Source organism: Blennius ocellaris (genome assembly GCF_963422515.1).
Source record: "Blennius ocellaris genome assembly, contig: SCAFFOLD_58, whole genome shotgun sequence".
NCBI classification, from domain to species: domain Eukaryota; kingdom Metazoa; phylum Chordata; class Actinopteri; order Blenniiformes; family Blenniidae; genus Blennius; species Blennius ocellaris.
Window position 1 is genome coordinate 333,358 of NW_027661901.1, and position 20,678 is coordinate 354,035.

A 20,678-nucleotide genomic window follows, 5' to 3' on the forward strand; every position below is an offset into this window, starting at 1 on the left:
GGTTCCTGAGGTGATACAACGATACTGAGGAGTTTGAGGTTCCTGAGGTGGTAGAACGATACTGAGGAGTTTGAGGTTCCTGAGGTGGTAGAACGATACTGAGGAGTTTGAGGTTCCTGAGGTGGTAGAAAGATACTGAGGAGTTTGAGGTTCCTGAGGTGGTAGAACGATACTGAGGAGTTTGAGGTTCCTGAGTTGGTACAACGATACTGAGGAGTTTGAGGTTCCTGAGGTGGTAGAACGATACTGAGGAGTTTGAGATTCCTGAGGTGGTAGAACAATACTGAGGAGTTTGAGGTTCCTGAGGTGGTAGAACGATACTGAGGAGTTTGAGGTTCCTGAGGTGGTAGAACGATACTGAGGAGTTTGAGGTTCCTGAGGTGGTAGAACGATACTGAGGAGTTTGAGGTTCCTGAGGTGGTAGAACGATATTGTGAGAAAAGGGAAGTGATGTGGTGGGTGGAGGAGCTGATGAGTAAGTGACTATGGATAGATAGTTAGATAGTGGCAGAGTGGGGAATGTTATTGTTCAGACTAAAAGAAAAGAGTACTGTGGAGGGGGAACCCAGACTGTTAACCTGGGGGAGGGGGAACCCAGACACTTAGCCTGGGGGAGGGGGAACCCAGACTGTAAACCTGGGGGAGGGGGAACCAGACTGTTAACCTGGGGGAGGGGGAACCCAGACACTTAACCTGGGGAAGGGGGAACCTAGACACTTAACCTGGGGGAGGGGGAACCCAGACACTTAACCTGGGGGAGGGGGAACCCAGACACTTAACCTGGGGAAGGGGCAACCAGACTGTTATCCTGGGGGAGGGGGAACCCAGACACTTCACCTGGGGAAGGGGCAACCAGACTGTTATCCTGGGGGAGGGGGAACCCAGACACTTCACCTGGGGAAGGGGGAACCTAGACACTTAACCTGGGGAAGGGGGAACCTAGACACTTAACCTGGGGAAGGGGGGTGGGGTGAAATAGAGGAGTTGTCATTGGTGATAGAGAAGTTGCTGGTTTTGGATAAAGTGGCCTTGGTGCCAATGAGGATGATCTCGGTTCTATTGCTGGTTAATTGAAGGAAGTTGAAGGTGACAGAGCCCGGAGCCCGGAGCCCTGACCTGAGACCAGGGGACAGGTGGCTGGTTTGGATTCCGGATGAATTCTGTGATTTCTGAGAGAGTGGGGAGCTGGAAAGGGGGAGAATGAGTGTGTGTTCCAGACGTTCAGCTTCTTGCTGTGAATTAAGGTGAGACCTCTATGATGGCCAGAGCCACAGGTTTGACCGACAAAAACTCCAGACGAGTGGGTTCCTCCAGCCGGGAGAAGTCACTGGGCTGTTGTGGCCAGTATGTCAGAAGCAGCAGTTAGACCCAGAAGGTTGAGCGCAGAAGCAGAGCCTCTGTCTGGGATCATCAGCTGCTTGGTGGTGACCCAGACCCTGACTCGAACCCTAACCCTAACCCAAAAGCAGATGTGAGATCCAGAAGGGTGAAGGCAGATGGACAGCCTCTGTCTGGGGTCATCAGTCGGTTGGTGGTGAAACTGAGCCTAACCCTACCCACCCTGACCAGATGTTTCTGTGCTATGGCCGGGGTGGAAGCCAGACTGGAACTTATCCAACGAGTTGTTGTGTTTGAGGTGATCCTGAAGTCATGCTACAACATTTGTTTCCAGAACCTTTGACAGGAATGGGAGATTGGAGCTGGGTCTGTAGTTTGAGGCAGACATTTTGGCTTTCAGCAGAATGAAGGGGAAGGGTCCAGGTGTTATGTGCGTTGCAGGTGTGTTTTCAAGGTGTGTTCCAGGTGTATTTTCCAGGTGTGGTACATGTGTGTGTTACAGGTGCGTTTACCAGGTGTGTGTTCCAGGTGTGGTACATGTGGGCAATACAGGTGTGTTATTGTCACATCCCTATGTAACAACAGCGGACAGCTGTGTGACATCACAGTACAGGTGTGACCAGGTGAAGGCAATGCTCAGTGAGAAGTCAGACCTCACCCTCTCAGTTTGTGCTAAGAGTGTTAGCATTGTTGCTATACTTAGCACTCTGAGCGCTCCTTAGCATTAGCTAATGGTGTCAATCAGATTACAAGGTTAGAGGTCACAGCAGTCAGCTGGGTCCACACACACACACACACACACACACACACACACACACACACACACACACACACACACACACACACACACACACACACACACACACACACACACACACACACACACACACACACACACACACACGAAACAGTTCTGTACAGGCTGGATGCAGGGTCACTGTGGGAATAGTTTTTGAGAATTTCTCTTCAGTTTAGTGGTGGTAGTTAGTTATTGCTAATTAGCAGTAGCTAGTTATTTCTTGGCACTTTGCAGTTAGTAGTTGATACTTGGTTGGGAGTTAGTTATTGCTGCTTGGCAGTCGGGAGTTATTTCTTGGAACTTTGTAGTGAGTAGTTGCTTGGTTGGTGAGGATTTGTGATGATGAGTTGTTCTTTTTCATTGAGTGTCAGGATGCATTCAAAAATCTGTTGATGCATTTCAAACTTGATCCAAATATTTTTTACTTTGCTCAATTAAACTGAATGTGAACATTTCAACAAAGAAGTCCTGTAAAAAGAAACCAGAAAAATGCGAATGCTGATGGTCTTGTTATGATTGAATAAGTTGTTTATTCACAGAATTGAACAGGTTTTCCTCTTCATCCTCTTTGTGAAACTTCTCTATCAGGTGATCGTGATGCAGCTTGCCTGGTTGCTAGGGTCCTTTCTTTGGTTGCTTTGCATCTGGGATGTCCTTGCAGCAACATTCAAGCTGGCCCTGATTGGTCCCTGGTCATGTGACCCAATGTTCTCGCGCGCAATGCCAACAGCGGCGGCCAACCTGGCACTGTCCCGGCTGCGGAGTGACAGCGGTCTGAGCCACGGGTACTGGTATGATGTGAAGCTGCTGGATGAGGACTGCTCCGCCTCCAAAGGTTTGACCACCAATCAGAGAAGAGGAACCCTTTTTACAAAAGTATGAATGACATTGTTGTTCTTTGGTTTTCAGCACTGACAGAACTCGGGGAGATGGAGGGCTATGGCCATGCCTACATCGGACCCTTTAACCCAACCCTCTGTCATGCTGCCGCCCTTTACACCCAGCACTGGGAGGCGGGGCTTGCCTCTCCTGGCTGTCTAAATGCTGATTGGCCAAACCTGCCACCCATCACGCCTCCGAGCAGAGTCCTGTTTACTGTGCTCCGGTTCTTCCGCTGGGCTCACGTTGGTGTCATCTCAGGTGATTCTGTGATGTCACCAGAGCTTTTCCTGGTGGAAATCTTCATTTTCTCTCAGGGAGCAATACGAGGTTTATGGTAACCCTAACCCAGAAGTTCTCAAACTTTAGCCGTGTTTCCACCGCACAAAAGTGCAGGGATGGAACGGAGCCTTACGGAGTGGTACGGCAAAGTGTAACCGGAGCCAAATCCAGTACCCGTTTCCACCACAGAAAAGAGCTTAAAAAGGACGCGGGGCTTAGAGCTCCTCAGATATGTGGCGTTACAACAGTCGTCTCAGCCGGGCGGCAGATCTGGAACTTATGAATCCTCTGTTGTTGTTTACATCCTCCACTTTGCACCAGTTGTTTAGTTAACTTTTATTTTTTGCAGCAGCAGAGCTGCAGCCGCAACTTCCGTGTTGGTCCTGAGAGAGCGAACGCTCCGGCGACTTGCCCCGCCCCCGAGCGCCCCGGCTGGCCGCGGCACAGAGCCACGTGGTTGCGCTGCACCGGGACACGGAGCCTTTAGCTTTCTGCTCAAACGCTGTAGCAGCCACTGCGGCGCTGATCGCGCTCCTGCAGCCCCGCGCCGGAACACGGAGGTTCCGAGCGTCTCATGGCATTGTGCCCGTGGTCCGTCCCCGAAGGCGTGGTGATGCAGTGGCGATGCAGTGGCGATGCAGCAATTGAACAGAACGCTGACCGCCTCTGCATCGTGTTTGAACAGAAACCACAGACACGATGCAAAGACAGACCCGGCGCACCACTGACGCTATGTTGCAAACAGGAAGCTCCGACGCGATGCAAAGTCCCGAGCCCCGGTCTCCTCTGCCTCACATCCGCTGTTTCACAACCAACATGAAAGCTGAGCAGCAAAGAAAAGGAAAGGAAAAAAACCCCAAAACAAACAACCAGTGCAAAGCTGACCACTCTAACAACAGAGGATTCATCCAGCCGACATATTAAAATATTGAGGGTGTAGTAAATCACTGACCAATCAGCAGACGGCTCCTCAAACTCAGACCCGTTCCATAGTCCTGGTACACCGACGGAGGGGGGGAGCGGAAAAGCGACCACCTTTGGAGCGGTTGTTTCCGGAAAATCACAAATTCCTGCGGTGGAAACCTGAACCATAACGGACTAGACCGGTCTATCCCAGCACTTTTTGTGCGGTGGAAACGGGGCTTAAGATAGTTGAAAGCCAATTTAGGAACCCAACATTAAACTTAAGGCCACCAAAGAAAAAAAAAAGGAAAAACAGACCCAAACAAATCCCATTTTGTCATTTTAATGAAAAGGTTGAATCTCTCTGATTTACATTTATTGGTCTGCCTTTAGTAATCTGCTATAAACACATTTTAATTATTAAATGAGGGTAACCCTGCAACAATTGAGACAACCTGGAGAAACATTGTAATGCACAAAATCTAAATTCAAAATGGGGGATTTTGCCCTCTACATTCAGATGGGAGATATAACAGTCCTGTGTGCAGTTCATTTCAGAATATATGTATAAACTTAGCTCGAACAGTCAGTCTCAGGGCCCTCCACACCTGAATGCCGTTTCATAGAAATGCACAGTTTGGCTGGAGTCTGTCCCTATAGTGGTGAGTTGGTTCATTCTCTCCCACTTATTTCTAGTTTACCAAGGAGCTAGCTGGTCTGACAGGCCACTGGTTGCAATCTGAAGGATTGGGAAAGTCAACAATGTGACGCCATCGCCAAAGAGATTTCCACGGAGTGCGGCGGTCAACAGCACTGGGCCAGCGTTGCTCACCACATCCCACCTGTGGACTCAGCTCCTTTTCTCATAGTAGCAAACGTGTGCTTTGCCTGAAGATTGTGCTTTAAAGTTGTGGTGCTTAGTGGAAAGACGGTTCATCACCACAATAGATGCACTCAACTTTGGTTCTATCCAAACGACCACCCGCGAGCTCTTTATCATCAAACTTTCTGTGTCGTATGGCAGGTGCTTTCTCGTCAGCCGTCATACTGCAGTGGACGGTGACCCAATCACACAAACAGAAAACTATCAGTGCTGAGCTCAGACTGGGTCATGTGATAAATTGCATTCAAATATGAATTAATGAATAATCCTTGGATCAGTGGCATGCATTAGCACATTAACGCTGACATCCTTCATAATGATCTGTCTACTGATCTTACTATGATTGTGATTTTCCTTTTTGCTCTTCAGCTCCGTCTGACCTCTGGCAGGGCACCGGACAGGAAGTGGCATCAGCCCTCCGTGCAATGGGGTTGCCAGTCGGTCCTGTGGTTACTATGGAAACAAAAAACAAAGGAGGTCCTTTAAAGGCACTGCAGGAAATCAGAGAGGCCCACCAGGTGAAAGGTAAGTGTATTGACCAGACTAACCAGGACCCAGAGACCAGTTTAATCAGTACAATACTAACCAAGACACAGACACCATGGAGACCTAGGAACTAGGAACTAACCACACAGCTACAACATACCTGTAGCACTGACCAGGCTAACCACTGTAAAAATGAGTAACAAGACTAACCAGGTAGAGGTTGACGGGGTGAGAGGAAGAGGAGAGAGAATCAATCCTAACCCATAGTAAGTGCTTATTAAGTACTAACCCAACAGTTTAGAGATCTGTTTCAAAGGTACAAACCAGACTGATGAATTTCGGCTGCAGCTCAGTGGCACTTGCATGTTTAATCGATTGTTTATCAGCCTGAAATCAGGAAATCCCTCACAAAAACAATTGAAAGTACAAATCGTAATTAGTAGAACTGGACTCAAAACGTATTTATTATACCAACTATCATATTATATTGATTGGCTATCGATTTCTCTTTCAGTGATCATCATGTGCATGAGCTCTGTTCTGATTGGTGGGCGGGATCAGAGAGAGCTCCTATTGGCTGCTCTGGACATGGGCATGATTTCTCAAGGTTATGTGTTTATTCCTTATGATGCCCTGCTTTACGCCATGCCACATCAGGTACGCCATCACTCATATCAGTCCTTTAGAAGGGGATCAATTATTATTACAAGTGAATTCTGTCTGGCGATCCTTTTCTCTGTCCAATCAGGACACAACATTCCATGAACTGACCAATAGCACACAGCTTCGTCACGCCTACACTGCTGTGCTGACCATCACCATGGCGTCCGACCAGAGTTTCTATCAAGTGTTTCGTCAGGCTCAGATGAGCAGAGAGATTCGCTCAGCAATCTCTGCAACTGAAGTAAACGACTCTCACTCACTCACTCACTCACTCACTCACTCACTCACTCACTCACTCACTCACTCACTCACTCACTCACTCACTCACTGTGTCCTGATTGTGTTGCAGGTGTCTCCAGTGTTTGGGACCATCTTTAACATGGTCTACTTTGTTGCGAAGGCGGTGGAGGAACGGCGTCAGGCCGGGGGGGGGCGCTGGGTGACAGGCAGTCAGCTCGTCCAATCAGATGGAGGCTTTAACTTCCAGGGCTTCAATCAGGTCAGAAATGTTTCACACTCATTTTCTAGGTTTTCTATGAGCTTTTTCAGGCCCAGAGGAGGAGGAACCTGCAGAACCAGGCTCAGAAGAGGAGGAACGTGCAGAACCAGGCTCAGAAGAGGAGGAGGAGGAGGAGGAGGAGGAGGAGGAGGAAGAGGAACCGGAGGAGGAACCGGAGGAGGAACCAGAGGAACCTGCAGAACCAGGCTCAGAGGAGGAGGAACCTGCAGAACCAGACTCAGAGGAGGAGGAGGAGGAGGAGGAACCTGCAGAACCAGACTGAGACTCAGAGGAGGAGGAACCTGCAGAACCAGACTCAGACTCAGAGGAGGAGGAACCTGCAGAACCAGACTCAGAGGAGGAGGAACCTGCAGAACCAGGCTCAGAGGAGGAGGAACCTGCAGAACCAGACTCAGAGGAGGAGGAACCTGCAGAACCAGGCTCAGAGGAGGAGGAACCTGCAGAACCAGACTCAGAGGAGGAGGAGGAGGAGGAGGAGGAACCTGCAGAACCAGACTCAGAGGAGGAGGAGGAGGAACCTGCAGAACCAGACTCAGACTCAGAGGAGGAGGAACCTGCAGAACCAGACTCAGAGGAGGAGGAACCTGCAGAACCAGAGTCAGAGTCAGAGGAGGAGGAGGAGGAGGAGGAACCTGCAGAACCAGACTCAGACTCAGAGGAGGAGGAACCTGCAGAACCAGACTCAGACTCAGAGGAGGAGGAACCTGCAGAACCAGACTCAGAGGAGGAGGAACCTGCAGAACCAGGCTCAGAGGAGGAGGAACCTGCAGAACCAGGCTCAGAGGAGGAGGAACCTGCAGAACCAGACTCAGAGGAGGAGGAACCTGCAGAACCAGGCTCAGAGGAGGAGGAACCTGCAGAACCAGACTCAGAGGAGGAGGAGGAGGAGGAGGAGGAACCTGCAGAACCAGACTCAGACTCAGAGGAGGAGGAACCTGCAGAACCAGACTCAGACTCAGAGGAGGAGGAACCTGCAGAACCAGACTCAGAGGAGGAGGAACCTGCAGAACCAGACTCAGAGGAGGAGGAACCTGCAGAACCAGAGTCAGAGTCAGAGGAGGAGGAGGAGGAGGAGGAACCTGCAGAACCAGACTCAGACTCAGAGGAGGAGGAACCTGCAGAACCAGACTCAGACTCAGAGGAGGAGGAACCTGCAGAACCAGACTCAGAGGAGGAGGAACCTGCAGAACCAGGCTCAGAGGAGGAGGAACCTGCAGAACCAGACTCAGAGGAGGAGGAACCTGCAGAACCAGACTCAGAGGAGGAGGAACCTGCAGAACCAGGCTCAGAGGAGGAGGAACCTGCAGAACCAGACTCAGAAGAGGAGGAACCTGCAGAACCAGACTCAGAGGAGGAGGAACCTGCAGAACCAGGCTCAGAGGAGGAGGAACCTGCAGAACCAGACTCAGAGGAGGAGGAACCTGCAGAACCAGGCTCAGAGGAGGAGGCTTTCTGCAGGACTCTCTCTGGACTCGTTGATTCACAGATCCATAGTGCGCGCACACACACACACACACACACACACACACACACACACACACACACACACACACACACACACATTGATGCACATTTTGCCTGCTTGGAATGGGTGGGGTTTCGAGGAGGAGAAATGAAAACTACCAAAGCCCAACCCCATTTTGCATTTACGAGTCACATGACTGACATCATAATAAGTGTGAAGTTTCTCCGGTCGTCCTATTCAGGTGTTATACGGGGGTTCAGAGGGGCGTGGCCTGCAGGCTCACTACCTGGTGCTAAACAGTGACGGTGACCGCCTGGTGCCGACACACTCACTTGCTCCGGCACACACTGACGGGATGATGGGAGGCCTGAGACCACTGAGTCACTCCTTCACCTTCCCTGGAGGAAAACCCCCGACATCCAGCTTCTGTTGGTTCAGTCCAGAGGAGGCCTGCACTGATGGTGTGTTCACTGACATTTACAGAGGGTGGGACATTTCAACTTCTTTTGGTAGGAAGTTCCAGGAGCTTCTCCAAAGTTTTGAAGTGACATATAGTTTAAGGTTCCAGCCACAGTTATATTTCAATGACACATTAAACATCAAAGAAACATCAACATGACGTATTCAAGAAGTAAATGGGAATGTTAAATCCGATAAAGCTGAAGTGTAACGAAAGTAAATGGGAACAGTGAATTTGTTTGTATTTTTGTGTTTGCATGCAGGTTTGGATTTTGTGACCTCCGTATTAATCTTTTTGTTATGCTGTATTTTTATTGGAACATTTTTCTACTGGATCAGGTGACACACACACACACACACACACACACACACACACACACACACACACACACACACACACACACACTGAGCATTCAGCAATGATTGGGTTCTTCAGAATTTGAGGTCATGGTATTGATTATTGATTATTATTATTGATATTTAACGTGTCATTTCCTGCTGTGTCAACAGGAAGTACAAGAGACCTGTGAACCTCCCCAAACTGATTCTGACTCTGGATGACATTGTTTTCATCGACACACAAGTCAGCAGAAAGGTCAGAAACTTTGTGTACTCTAATTACGAGAGAGATGGAGAGACGGGGAGGGAGAGAGGCAGAAATGGTCACATAGCGACTTGCAACAACTTTCTCTCAGACTTTAGAAATAAGGGGATGGTTGGATATTGGCCTGTAGTGGCGGGCCATCAGGACCTTCTAACCCTTCTCTGCAGGCCTAAGAAAAAGATTTGAATCACAGTCTGATTATTGATTACATTCAGTGACGTGCTAGGGTTAGGGTAGGGTAGGGTTAGGGTTAGGGTCAGTGACATGCTGTGACCATCATGGTAGGGTAGGGTTAGGGTTAGGGTCAGTGACATGCTGTGACCATCATGGTAGGGTAGGGTAGTGTTAGGGTTAGGCTCAGTGACGTGCTGTGACCATCGTGGTAGGGTAGGGTAGGGTTAGGGTTAGGCTCAGTGACGTGCTGTGACCATCATGGTAGGGTAGGGTAGGGTTAGGGTTAAGGTCAGTGATGTGCTGTGACCATCATGGTAGGGTAGGGTAGGGTTAGGGTTAGGGTCAGTGACATGCTGTGACCATCATGGTAGGGTAGGGTAGGGTTAGGGTTAAGGTCAGTGATGTGCTGTGACCATCATGGTAGGGTCGGCAGTGCCTTATACAATCAGACCTCCAATGTCAATCAATCATGCAGCGATTTGCATGAGATTATGCTTCTACCTTGATTGCAACTGCAGACAGCATAGGCTTTTATTTTGGTACACCAAACAGGAACACCATGGCAGGACCACATGACACACAAAATATTTTTCATTCCTGGTTGCCAACTTACAAATATTAAAGTAGCTAAACAAGATCAACTAACTACAAACCTAGTATAACCCCCAACAAAGACATCTAAAACACGACGAACTCAAACTCCAATGCATTGCAGCGATCAGCCCCGTCATCGTTCCATAATTGTAATCAGGATAACTGTCTGTCGGTCGGTCGGTCGGTCGGTGGGTCGGTGGGTCGGTCGGTGGGTCGGTCGGTGGGTCGGTCGGTCGGTCGGTGGGTCGGTGGGTCGGTCGGTCGGTCGGTGGGTCGGTCGGTCGGTCGGTGGGTGGGTCGGTCGGTCGGTGGGTCGGTCGGTGGGTCGGTGGGTCGGTCGGTCGGTCGGTGGGTGGGTCGGTGGGTCGGTCGGTGGGTCGGTTGGTGGGTCGGTGGGTCGGTCGGTGGGTCGGTCGGTGGGTCGGTCGGTCGATCGGTGGGTCGGTCGGTGGGTCGGTGGGTCGGTCGGTGGGTCGGTGGGTCGGTGGGTCGGTGGGTCGGTCGGTGGGTCGGTGGGTCGGTCGGTCGATCGGTGGGTCGGTGGGTCGGTGGGTCCGTCCGTCCAGGTAACAGAGATATCTTGGTTGTTGTTTTTGTTTGTAGAAACTGAATGATGAGTCCATCATGAGAAGTCTTCTGGAAATCAAAACTCCAATTCGTTCCATTGCTCGAAGTTACATTCTGACCACACCTGAGAGTTCCAACATCGGCATCCTTGAGGTACACCTGAACCTAGTCCTGGTCCTGACCTGAACCTAGTCTCTCTCTCACACACACACACACACACACACACACACACACACACACACACACACACACACACACACACACACACACACACACACACACACACACACACACACACACACACACACACACACACACACACAGCTCTGATTGGTCCTCTTGTTTCCAGGGTGACTGGGTTTGGCTGAAGAAGATTCAGATGGGGAAATCGATCACAGCGATTAAGCCCAGCACTCAGAGTGTGTTTGGTCAGGTATGTGGTGAAACAGCTCAGGATGGGGTGACAGGTACCAGGTGATCCAGCTCATATTGGGGAGACAGGTACCAGGTGAAACAGGTCAGGGTGGGGTCACTCCAGGAGGCTAGGACACAAGGCAGGATGTTCCCTGTGTCAGCAGCTGAGGGACATGCGCCATGAGAACCTGAACCTGTACCTGGGCCTGTTCCTGGACTCGGGGATCTTCGCCCTGGTGGTTGAACACTGTCCTCGAGGGAGTCTGGCAGACCTGCTGGGAGACGGAGACATGAGACTGGACTGGATGTTCAAGTCTTCACTGCTCATGGACCTCATCAAGGTGCTGCTCTGCTTTGACTTTTTATAAATGTGGGCATACAACATAGTACAATAATACAACATAGTATTATATACTGGTCACAGAGGCTGGTTTTCAGAAACTTGTTCCCACAGAAGTTGGTCTTGATGATGAGTTTCAGAAGTGATGACAGACACAAGGCTTTCCCTCTTGGTCAGATACAATGGTTTCCAGAAATGTGTTCACTAGTAATATATTTATAAGACAATGGTGGACAATAGGGTTTGCAGATGATGCTTTTTAAGGACAATTATGTTTAACTAACCATTTTCTCAAATTGGGAAATTGATTCTTCCACATTTACCCATCCTGTTTCTAGGATGCAGTGGTCAGCCGTGTTAGCAGCGGCTAGGGGTCAAGGGTCATGCTCAGGTACACCCTGTAGTGACGGGCTTACTTTGTGATAATTGCACCGACGGACATTCACTTCACTAACCTGCACTGCTCCAACGAGACAATGGCTTCCAGACATTTTGACAGAGAATGTTTTTCAGAAATGTTGTTAGACGATGGTTTTCAGAAATATTGATTGAAGATGGTTTTCAGCAGCGTCCACAGACAATGAATCAATAAACTGTTCATAGTTTTCAGAAGTATGTACACACAGTGGTTTTCAATAGCGTTTACAGATGTTGGTTTTCAAGGTCAATGAACAGAAGTGTTTCTAACATCATGCAGTGGTGATAAAGTTTAGCTTCTCTTTTATGGATGTGTTGTCTTGTGAACAATTTCAGGGGATGAAGTACCTTCACCTGCGAGGCTTGAGTCATGGCCGTCTGAAGTCCACAAACTGTTTAGTCGATGGACGATTTGTTCTAAAGATCACAGACTATGGACTTCCCATGATCCTTCACGCTCAGACCATCAGCCTACCAGAGGACGCCCAGGGTAAATATACAAGCACATGTTCTAAACACCGAAACACATGTTCTAAACATCAAAACATGTTCTAAATATACAACACCTCTTCTAAATGTAGAAACCTCTCTCCTAATTATAGAAACAAATGTTCTAAATACAGAAACACAGAATTACAGGAAGAACTCCTGAATATAGAAAGACACATCCTAAATATAGATGTTGCTCAGGATTAGGGTTTTATATATATATATATAACTGTTACAGGTCGGGTTCTGAGGCTCTTGTGCAAACGAAAAACCAGGAAACAGATTTAAAAGATTAAGGGTATTTATTAGAAAAACTTCACATTAATTGAAGCCCAGAGCTAAGTGGAGCTGAGCGGAGCTGAGTGGAGCAGGAGTGAAGTGGAGACAGGAGTAGAGTGGAGGCTGGAGTAGAGTGGAGACAGGAGTAGAGTGGAGACAGGAGTAGAGTGGAGGCAGGAGTAGAGTGGAGACAGGAGTAGAGTGGAGACAGGAGTAGAGTGGAGGCTGGAGTAGAGTGGAGACAGGAGTAGAGTGGAGACAGGAGTAGAGTGGAGACAGGAGTAGAGTGGAGGTTGGAGTAGAGTGGAGACAGGAGTAGAGTGGAGACAGGAGTAGAGTGGAGGCAGGAGTAGAGTGGAGGCTGGAGTAGAGTGGAGGCAGGAGTAGAGTGGAGACAGGAGTAGAGTGGAGGCAGGAGTAGAGTGGAGGCTGGAGTAGAGTGGAGACAGGAGTAGAGTGGAGGCAGGAGTAGAGTGGAGGCTGGAGTAGAGTGGAGACAGGAGTAGAGTGGAGGCAGGAGTAGAGTGGAGACAGGAGTAGAGTGGAGGCAGGAGGAGAGTGGAGATAGGAGTAGAGTGGAGACAGGAGTAGAGTGGAGGCAGGAGGAGAGTGGAGACAGGAGTAGAGTGGAGACAGGAGTAGAGTGGAGGCTGGAGTAGAGTGGAGGCAGGAGTAGAGTGGAGACAGGAGTAGAGTGGAGACAGGAGTAGAGTGGAGGCTGGAGTAGAGTGGAGACAGGAGTAGAGTGGAGGCTGAAGTAGAGTGGAGACAGGAGGAGAGTGGAGACAGGAGTAGAGTGGAGGCTGGAGTAGAGTGGAGGCAGGAGTAGAGTGGAGACAGGAGTAGAGTGGAGACAGGAGTAGAGTGGAGACAGGAGTAGAGTGGAGGCTGGAGTAGAGTGGAGGCAGGAGTAGAGTGGAGACAGGAGTAGAGTGGAGGCAGGAGTAGAGTGGAGACAGGAGTAGAGTGGAGGCTGAAGTAGAGTGGAGACAGGAGTAGAGTGGAGGCTGGAGTAGAGTGGAGACAGGAGTAGAGTGGAGACAGGAGTAGAGTGGAGGCAGGAGGAGAGTGGAGACAGGAGTAGAGTGGAGACAGGAGTAGAGTGGAGACAGGAGTAGAGTGGAGGCAGGAGTAGAGTGGAGGCAGGAGGAGAGTGGAGACAGGAGTAGAGTGGAGACAGGAGTAGAGTGGAGGCAGGAGTAGAGTGGAGACAGGAGGAGAGTGGAGACAGGAGGAGAGTGGAGGCAGGAGGAGAGTGGAGACAGGAGTAGAGTGGAGGCAGGAGTAGAGTGGAGACAGGAGTAGAGTGGAGGCTGGAGTAGAGTGGAGGCGGGAGTAGAGTGGAGACGGGAGTAGAGTGGAGACGGGAGTAGAGTGGAGACAGGAGTAGAGTGGAGGCTGGAGTAGAGTGGAGGCTGGAGTAGAGTGGAGACAGGAGTAGAGTGGAGACAGGAGTAGAGTGGAGACAGGAGTAGAGTGGAGACAGGAGTAGAGTGGAGGCTGGAGTAGAGTGGAGGCTGGAGTAGAGTGGAGACAGGAGTAGAGTGGAGACAGGAGTAGAGTGGAGGCTGGAGTAGAGTGGAGACAGGAGTAGAGTGGAGGCAGGAGTAGAGTGGAGGCTGGAGTACAGTGGAGACAGGAGTAGAGTGGAGACAGGAGTAGAGTGGAGGCTGGAGTAGAGTGGAGACAGGAGTAGAGTGGAGACAGGAGTAGAGATGAGGCTGGAGTAGAGTGGAGACAGGAGTAGAGTGGAGACAGGAGTAGAGTGGAGGCAGGAGTAGAGTGGAGGCAGGAGTAGAGTGGAGGCTGGAGTAGAGTGGAGACAGGAGTAGAGTGGAGACAGGAGTAGAGTGGAGGCTGGAGTAGAGTGGAGACAGGAGTAGAGTGGAGGCAGGAGTAGAGTGGAGGCTGGAGTAGAGTGGAGGCAGGAGTAGAGTGGAGGCTGGAGTAGAGTGGAGACAGGAGTAGAGTGGAGGCTGGAGTAGAGTGGAGACAGGAGTAGAGTGGAGACAGGAGTAGAGTGGAGGCTGGAGTAGAGTGGAGACAGGAGTAGAGTGGAGGCAGGAGTAGAGTGGAGGCTGGAGTAGAGTGGAGACAGGAGTAGAGTGGAGGCAGGAGTAGAGTGGAGGCAGGAGTAGAGTGGAGACATGAGTAGAGTGGAGACAGGAGTAGAGTGGAGGCTGGAGTACAGTGGAGACAGGAGTAGAGTGGAGACAGGAGTAGAGATGAGGCTGGAGTAGAGTGGAGACAGGAGTAGAGTGGAGACAGGAGTAGAGTGGAGGCAGGAGTAGAGTGGAGGCAGGAGTAGAGTGGAGACAGGAGGAGAGTGGAGGCTGGAGTAGAGTGGAGACAGGAGTAGAGTGGAGACAGGAGTAGAGTGGAGACAGGAGTAGAGTGGAGGCTGGAGTAGAGTGGAGACAGGAGTAGAGTGGAGGCAGGAGTAGAGTGGAGGCAGGAGGAGAGTGGAGACAGGAGTAGAGTGGAGACAGGAGTAGAGTGGAGGCAGGAGTAGAGTGGAGACAGGAGGAGAGTGGAGGCAGGAGTAGAGTGGAGACAGGAGTAGAGTGGAGGCAGGAGGAGAGTGGAGACAGGAGTAGAGTGGAGACAGGAGTAGAGTGGAGGCAGGAGTAGAGTGGAGACAGGAGTAGAGTGGAGGCTGAAGTAGAGTGGAGGCTGGAGGAGAGTGGAGACAGGAGTAGAGTGGAGGCAGGAGTAGAGTGGAGACAGGAGTAGAGTGGAGGCAGGAGTACAGTGGAGACAGGAGTAGAGTGGAGACAGGAGTAGAGTGGAGGCTGGAGTACAGTGGAGACAGGAGTAGAGTGGAGACAGGAGTAGAGTGGAGGCAGGAGTAGAGTGGAGGCAGGAGTAGAGTGGAGACAGGAGGAGAGTGGAGGCTGGAGTAGAGTGGAGACAGGAGTAGAGTGGAGACAGGAGTAGAGTGGAGACAGGAGTAGAGTGGAGGCTGGAGTAGAGTGGAGACAGGAGTAGAGTGGAGGCAGGAGTAGAGTGGAGGCAGGAGGAGAGTGGAGACAGGAGTAGAGTGGAGACAGGAGTAGAGTGGAGGCAGGAGTAGAGTGGAGACAGGAGGAGAGTGGAGACAGGAGGAGAGTGGAGGCAGGAGGAGAGTGGAGACAGGAGTAGAGTGGAGGCAGGAGTAGAGTGGAGACAGGAGTAGAGTGGAGGCTGGAGTAGAGTGGAGGCGGGAGTAGAGTGGAGACGGGAGTAGAGTGGAGACGGGAGTAGAGTGGAGACAGGAGTAGAGTGGAGGCTGGAGTAGAGTGGAGGCTGGAGTAGAGTGGAGACAGGAGTAGAGTGGAGACAGGAGTAGAGTGGAGACAGGAGTAGAGTGGAGACAGGAGTAGAGTGGAGGCTGGAGTAGAGTGGAGGCTGGAGTAGAGTGGAGACAGGAGTAGAGTGGAGACAGGAGTAGAGTGGAGGCTGGAGTAGAGTGGAGACCGGAGTAGAGTGGAGGCAGGAGTAGAGTGGAGGCTGGAGTACAGTGGAGACAGGAGTAGAGTGGAGACAGGAGTAGAGTGGAGGCTGGAGTAGAGTGGAGACAGGAGTAGAGTGGAGACAGGAGTAGAGATGAGGCTGGAGTAGAGTGGAGACAGGAGTAGAGTGGAGACAGGAGTAGAGTGGAGGCAGGAGTAGAGTGGAGGCAGGAGTAGAGTGGAGGCTGGAGTAGAGTGGAGACAGGAGTAGAGTGGAGACAGGAGTAGAGTGGAGGCTGGAGTAGAGTGGAGACAGGAGTAGAGTGGAGGCAGGAGTAGAGTGGAGGCTGGAGTAGAGTGGAGGCAGGAGTAGAGTGGAGGCTGGAGTAGAGTGGAGACAGGAGTAGAGTGGAGGCTGGAGTAGAGTGGAGACAGGAGTAGAGTGGAGACAGGAGTAGAGTGGAGGCTGGAGTAGAGTGGAGACAGGAGTAGAGTGGAGGCAGGAGTAGAGTGGAGGCTGGAGTAGAGTGGAGACAGGAGTAGAGTGGAGGCAGGAGTAGAGTGGAGGCAGGAGTAGAGTGGAGACAGGAGTAGAGTGGAGACAGGAGTAGAGTGGAGGCTGGAGTACAGTGGAGACAGGAGTAGAGTGGAGACAGGAGTAGAGATGAGGCTGGAGTAGAGTGGAGACAGGAGTAGAGTGGAGACAGGAGTAGAGTGGAGGCAGGAGTAGAGTGGAGGCAGGAGTAGAGTGGAGACAGGAGGAGAGTGGAGGCTGGAGTAGAGTGGAGACAGGAGTAGAGTGGAGACAGGAGTAGAGTGGAGACAGGAGTAGAGTGGAGGCTGGAGTAGAGTGGAGACAGGAGTAGAGTGGAGGCAGGAGTAGAGTGGAGGCAGGAGGAGAGTGGAGACAGGAGTAGAGTGGAGACAGGAGTAGAGTGGAGGCAGGAGTAGAGTGGAGACAGGAGGAGAGTGGAGGCAGGAGTAGAGTGGAGACAGGAGTAGAGTGGAGGCAGGAGGAGAGTGGAGACAGGAGTAGAGTGGAGACAGGAGTAGAGTGGAGGCAGGAGTAGAGTGGAGACAGGAGTAGAGTGGAGGCTGAAGTAGAGTGGAGGCTGGAGGAGAGTGGAGACAGGAGTAGAGTGGAGGCAGGAGTAGAGTGGAGACAGGAGTAGAGTGGAGGCAGGAGTACAGTGGAGACAGGAGTAGAGTGGAGACAGGAGTAGAGTGGAGGCTGGAGTACAGTGGAGACAGGAGTAGAGTGGAGACAGGAGTAGAGTGGAGGCAGGAGTAGAGTGGAGGCAGGAGTAGAGTGGAGACAGGAGGAGAGTGGAGGCTGGAGTAGAGTGGAGACAGGAGTAGAGTGGAGACAGGAGTAGAGTGGAGACAGGAGTAGAGTGGAGGCTGGAGTAGAGTGGAGACAGGAGTAGAGTGGAGGCAGGAGTAGAGTGGAGGCAGGAGGAGAGTGGAGACAGGAGTAGAGTGGAGACAGGAGTAGAGTGGAGGCAGGAGTAGAGTGGAGACAGGAGGAGAGTGGAGACAGGAGGAGAGTGGAGGCAGGAGGAGAGTGGAGACAGGAGTAGAGTGGAGGCTGGAGTAGAGTGGAGACAGGAGTAGAGTGGAGGCAGGAGGAGAGTGGAGACAGGAGTAGAGTGGAGACAGGAGTAGAGTGGAGGCAGGAGTAGAGTGGAGACAGGAGTAGAGTGGAGGCTGGAGTAGAGTGGAGGCAGGAGTAGAGTGGAGACAGGAGGAGAGTGGAGGCAGGAGTAGAGTGGAGGCTGGAGTAGAGTGGAGGCTGGAGTAGAGTGGAGACAGGAGGAGAGTGGAGGCAGGAGTAGAGTGGAGGCAGGAGTAGAGTGGAGGCAGGAGTAGAGTGGAGACAGGAGGAGAGTGGAGGCAGGAGTAGAGTGGAGGCAGGAGTAGAGTGGAGACAGGAGTAGAGTGGAGACAGGAGTAGAGTGGAGGCAGGAGTAGAGTGGAGACAGGAGTAGAGTGGAGGCTGGAGTAGAGTGGAGGCAGGAGTAGAGTGGAGACAGGAGTAGAGTGGAGACAGGAGTAGAGTGGAGGCAGGAGGAGAGTGGAGGCTGGAGTAGAGTGGAGGCTGGAGTAGAGTGGAGGCAGGAGGAGAGTGGAGACAGGAGTAGAGTGGAGGCAGGAGGAGAGTGGAGACAGGAGTAGAGTGGAGGCTGGAGTAGAGTGGAGGCAGGAGGAGAGTGGAGGCTGGAGTAGAGTGGAGACAGGAGGAGAGTGGAGACAGGAGGAGAGTGGAGACAGGAGGAGAGTGGAGACAGGAGTAGAGTGGAGGCAGGAGTAGAGTGGAGGCAGGAGTAGAGTGGAGGCAGGAGTAGAGTGGAGGCAGGAGGAGAGTGGAGACAGGAGTAGAGTGGAGGCAGGAGTAGAGTGGAGGCTGGAGTAGAGTGGAGACAGGAGGAGAGTGGAGACAGGAGGAGAGTGGAGACAGGAGTAGAGTGGAGGCAGGAGTAGAGTGGAGGCAGGAGTAGAGTGGAGGCTGGAGTAGAGTGGAGACAGGAGGAGAGTGGAGACAGGAGGAGAGTGGAGACAGGAGTAGAGTGGAGGCAGGAGGAGAGTGGAGACAGGAGTAGAGTGGAGGCTGGAGTAGAGTGGAGGCAGGAGGAGAGTGGAGGCTGGAGTAGAGTGGAGACAGGAGGAGAGTGGAGACAGGAGGAGAGTGGAGACAGGAGTAGAGTGGAGGCAGGAGTAGAGTGGAGGCTGGAGTAGAGTGGAGGCAGGAGTAGAGTGGAGGCAGGAGTAGAGTGGAGGCAGGAGTAGAGTGGAGGCAGGAGGAGAGTGGAGACAGGAGTAGAGTGGAGGCAGGAGTAGAGTGGAGGCTGGAGTAGAGTGGAGACAGGAGGAGAGTGGAGACAGGAGTAGAGTGGAGGCAGGAGTAGAGTGGAGGCAGGAGTAGAGTGGAGGCTGGAGTAGAGTGGAGACAGGAGGAGAGTGGAGACAGGAGGAGAGTGGAGACAGGAGTAGAGTGGAGGCAGGGGGGGTCCGTGGACAGAGCCAGTACTGGTGTTGGAAGCAAAGAGTGAGAGAACGGCTGGCTAGCAAGTCGCGAGGCTGGAAGCTGACCGTAAGAGCTGTGGCAGGATAGACAAGAAGTGAAACTGGAGCAGAGCACATACCGAGCTTACTCGGGACGTACAAACTGACTGTAGGGGGCGCCAAGCTCCAGTGACAGGTGAAGTCAGGAGCCCAATTAAATAGCCGAACTCCTCATCAGACAAACAATCTTCATGTGGTGACAAGAGCTGCACAGAATCTCTCATTAGAGCCAGCAGCTCCAAACATTCCACCTTGTCATGCCCACCTGGAAGACAGGACGATGGGCGACAGGACGGCGGGGCAATGGCGAGGCGACGGCGGGGCAGCGGCCCCCCTATGTTAACACTGCTGTGCAACCTTATCACCCCCACCCCCGCCCTCCCTCCCCCCATAGAGTTGTTGTGGATGGCCCCGGAGCTTCTCAGGAATCCGGTTCGCGGAGGCTCTTTTTCTGGAGACGTCTTCAGTTTCTCCATTATAATACAGGAAGTGATCTCACGTACACTTCCCTATGCCATGATGGACATGCCAGCCGACGGTGAGCGCACCACTTCCTGTTTGTCTCTCTATGGGTACATCCGAAATATCCCTCCTATCTCTTCATTTATTGACTTTCACTGAACCCCGTAAGTGTTTTGTGTGGCGGCCATGATACGGACTGTCTGAATTCTCAATAAGCCAAGAAAAAGAGGCTTGTCGCTTCCTTTAGAACCTCCTTTAGCCTAGGAAACACTGATGCTTCCTTTAGAGCCTCCTTTAGCCTAGGAAACACTGATGCTTCCTGTTGCTTAGGAAACACTGATGCTTCCTTTAGAGCCTCCTTTAGCCTAGGAAACACTGATGCTTCCTTTAGAGCCTCCTTTAGCCTAGGAAACACTGATGCTTCCTGTTGCTTAGGAAGCACTGATGCTTCCTTTAGAGCCTCCTTTAGCCTAGGAAACACTGATGCTTCCTTTACCAAAAGAGACCAGCTCATGCTGCCCCACAATTCCTTGCAGCGACAACATTTAAAGGGCCAGCTCATCGGAGTGTTCAGGGGGACTCAGGATGACTAAAGAGAGCAGATCATGTAAGTTGCGAAAGAATAATCTGCTGGAACAACTTTAAATCATCTAAAACCCAAATGCACTTTTTATAGTCCATTTTCAGAAACATAGATTGACTAGCAAGCCACAGCAGACGTCACTAACTTGTGCTGCCGTTGGATTATTATGACATCACTAAGTGAAAGTGCGGTCTGACTGCAACACTAACATGATCGCCTTTCACTGATTCCTTTAGGAAGCCTCCTAACGCCTTTCCTTAACTCCTTTAGGAAGCCTCCTAACACCTTCCCTTAACCCTGTGACGTCATCCAGGGGGTTCAGGTAAAGGCCATAGATAAGGAAATAGGAGGGGAAATTCGGACATACCCTGTCAGTCCCTCTGACGTCCTGTCTGTCTCTCTGACTCTCGGTCTCTGTCTCTGATTCCGTGTGTCTCTCAGAGATCGTGGAGCGCCTGAAGCAGCCTCCTCCTCTGTGCAGGCCGATAGTTTCGGTTGATGAAGCTCCGGCTGAGTGTCTCAGTCTGATGAATGAGTGTTGGAATGAGGATCCCGACAAACGTCCGAGCTTTGACGAGATTTTC

The 20,678-nt window shown here is 51.5% G+C and overlaps 1 protein-coding gene across 1 annotated transcript in view; it reads left to right on the plus strand.

Moving 5' to 3' along the window:
* Nucleotides 1-2,734: 2,734 nt before the first annotated feature.
* The window catches only part of LOC308148634 (retinal guanylyl cyclase 2-like), a gene marked incomplete at both ends in the record, with an annotated part of 21,472 nt that continues 3,528 nt past the window's right edge, over nt 2,735-20,678 (plus strand). The window contains 15 exons of the mRNA XM_080522132.1: nt 2,735-2,972; nt 3,047-3,277; nt 5,454-5,609; nt 6,085-6,227; nt 6,319-6,474; nt 6,583-6,732; nt 8,460-8,679; nt 8,941-9,016; nt 9,188-9,272; nt 10,653-10,769; nt 10,966-11,049; nt 11,195-11,371; nt 12,124-12,277; nt 19,444-19,587; nt 20,536-20,678. The exon at nt 20,536-20,678 is cut by the window's right edge and continues 6 nt beyond it. Coding sequence (XP_080378258.1) covers nt 2,735-2,972; nt 3,047-3,277; nt 5,454-5,609; nt 6,085-6,227; nt 6,319-6,474; nt 6,583-6,732; nt 8,460-8,679; nt 8,941-9,016; nt 9,188-9,272; nt 10,653-10,769; nt 10,966-11,049; nt 11,195-11,371; nt 12,124-12,277; nt 19,444-19,587; nt 20,536-20,678 — 2,274 coding nt within the window. The remainder of the gene's footprint in view (nt 2,973-3,046; nt 3,278-5,453; nt 5,610-6,084; nt 6,228-6,318; nt 6,475-6,582; nt 6,733-8,459; nt 8,680-8,940; nt 9,017-9,187; nt 9,273-10,652; nt 10,770-10,965; nt 11,050-11,194; nt 11,372-12,123; nt 12,278-19,443; nt 19,588-20,535) is intronic.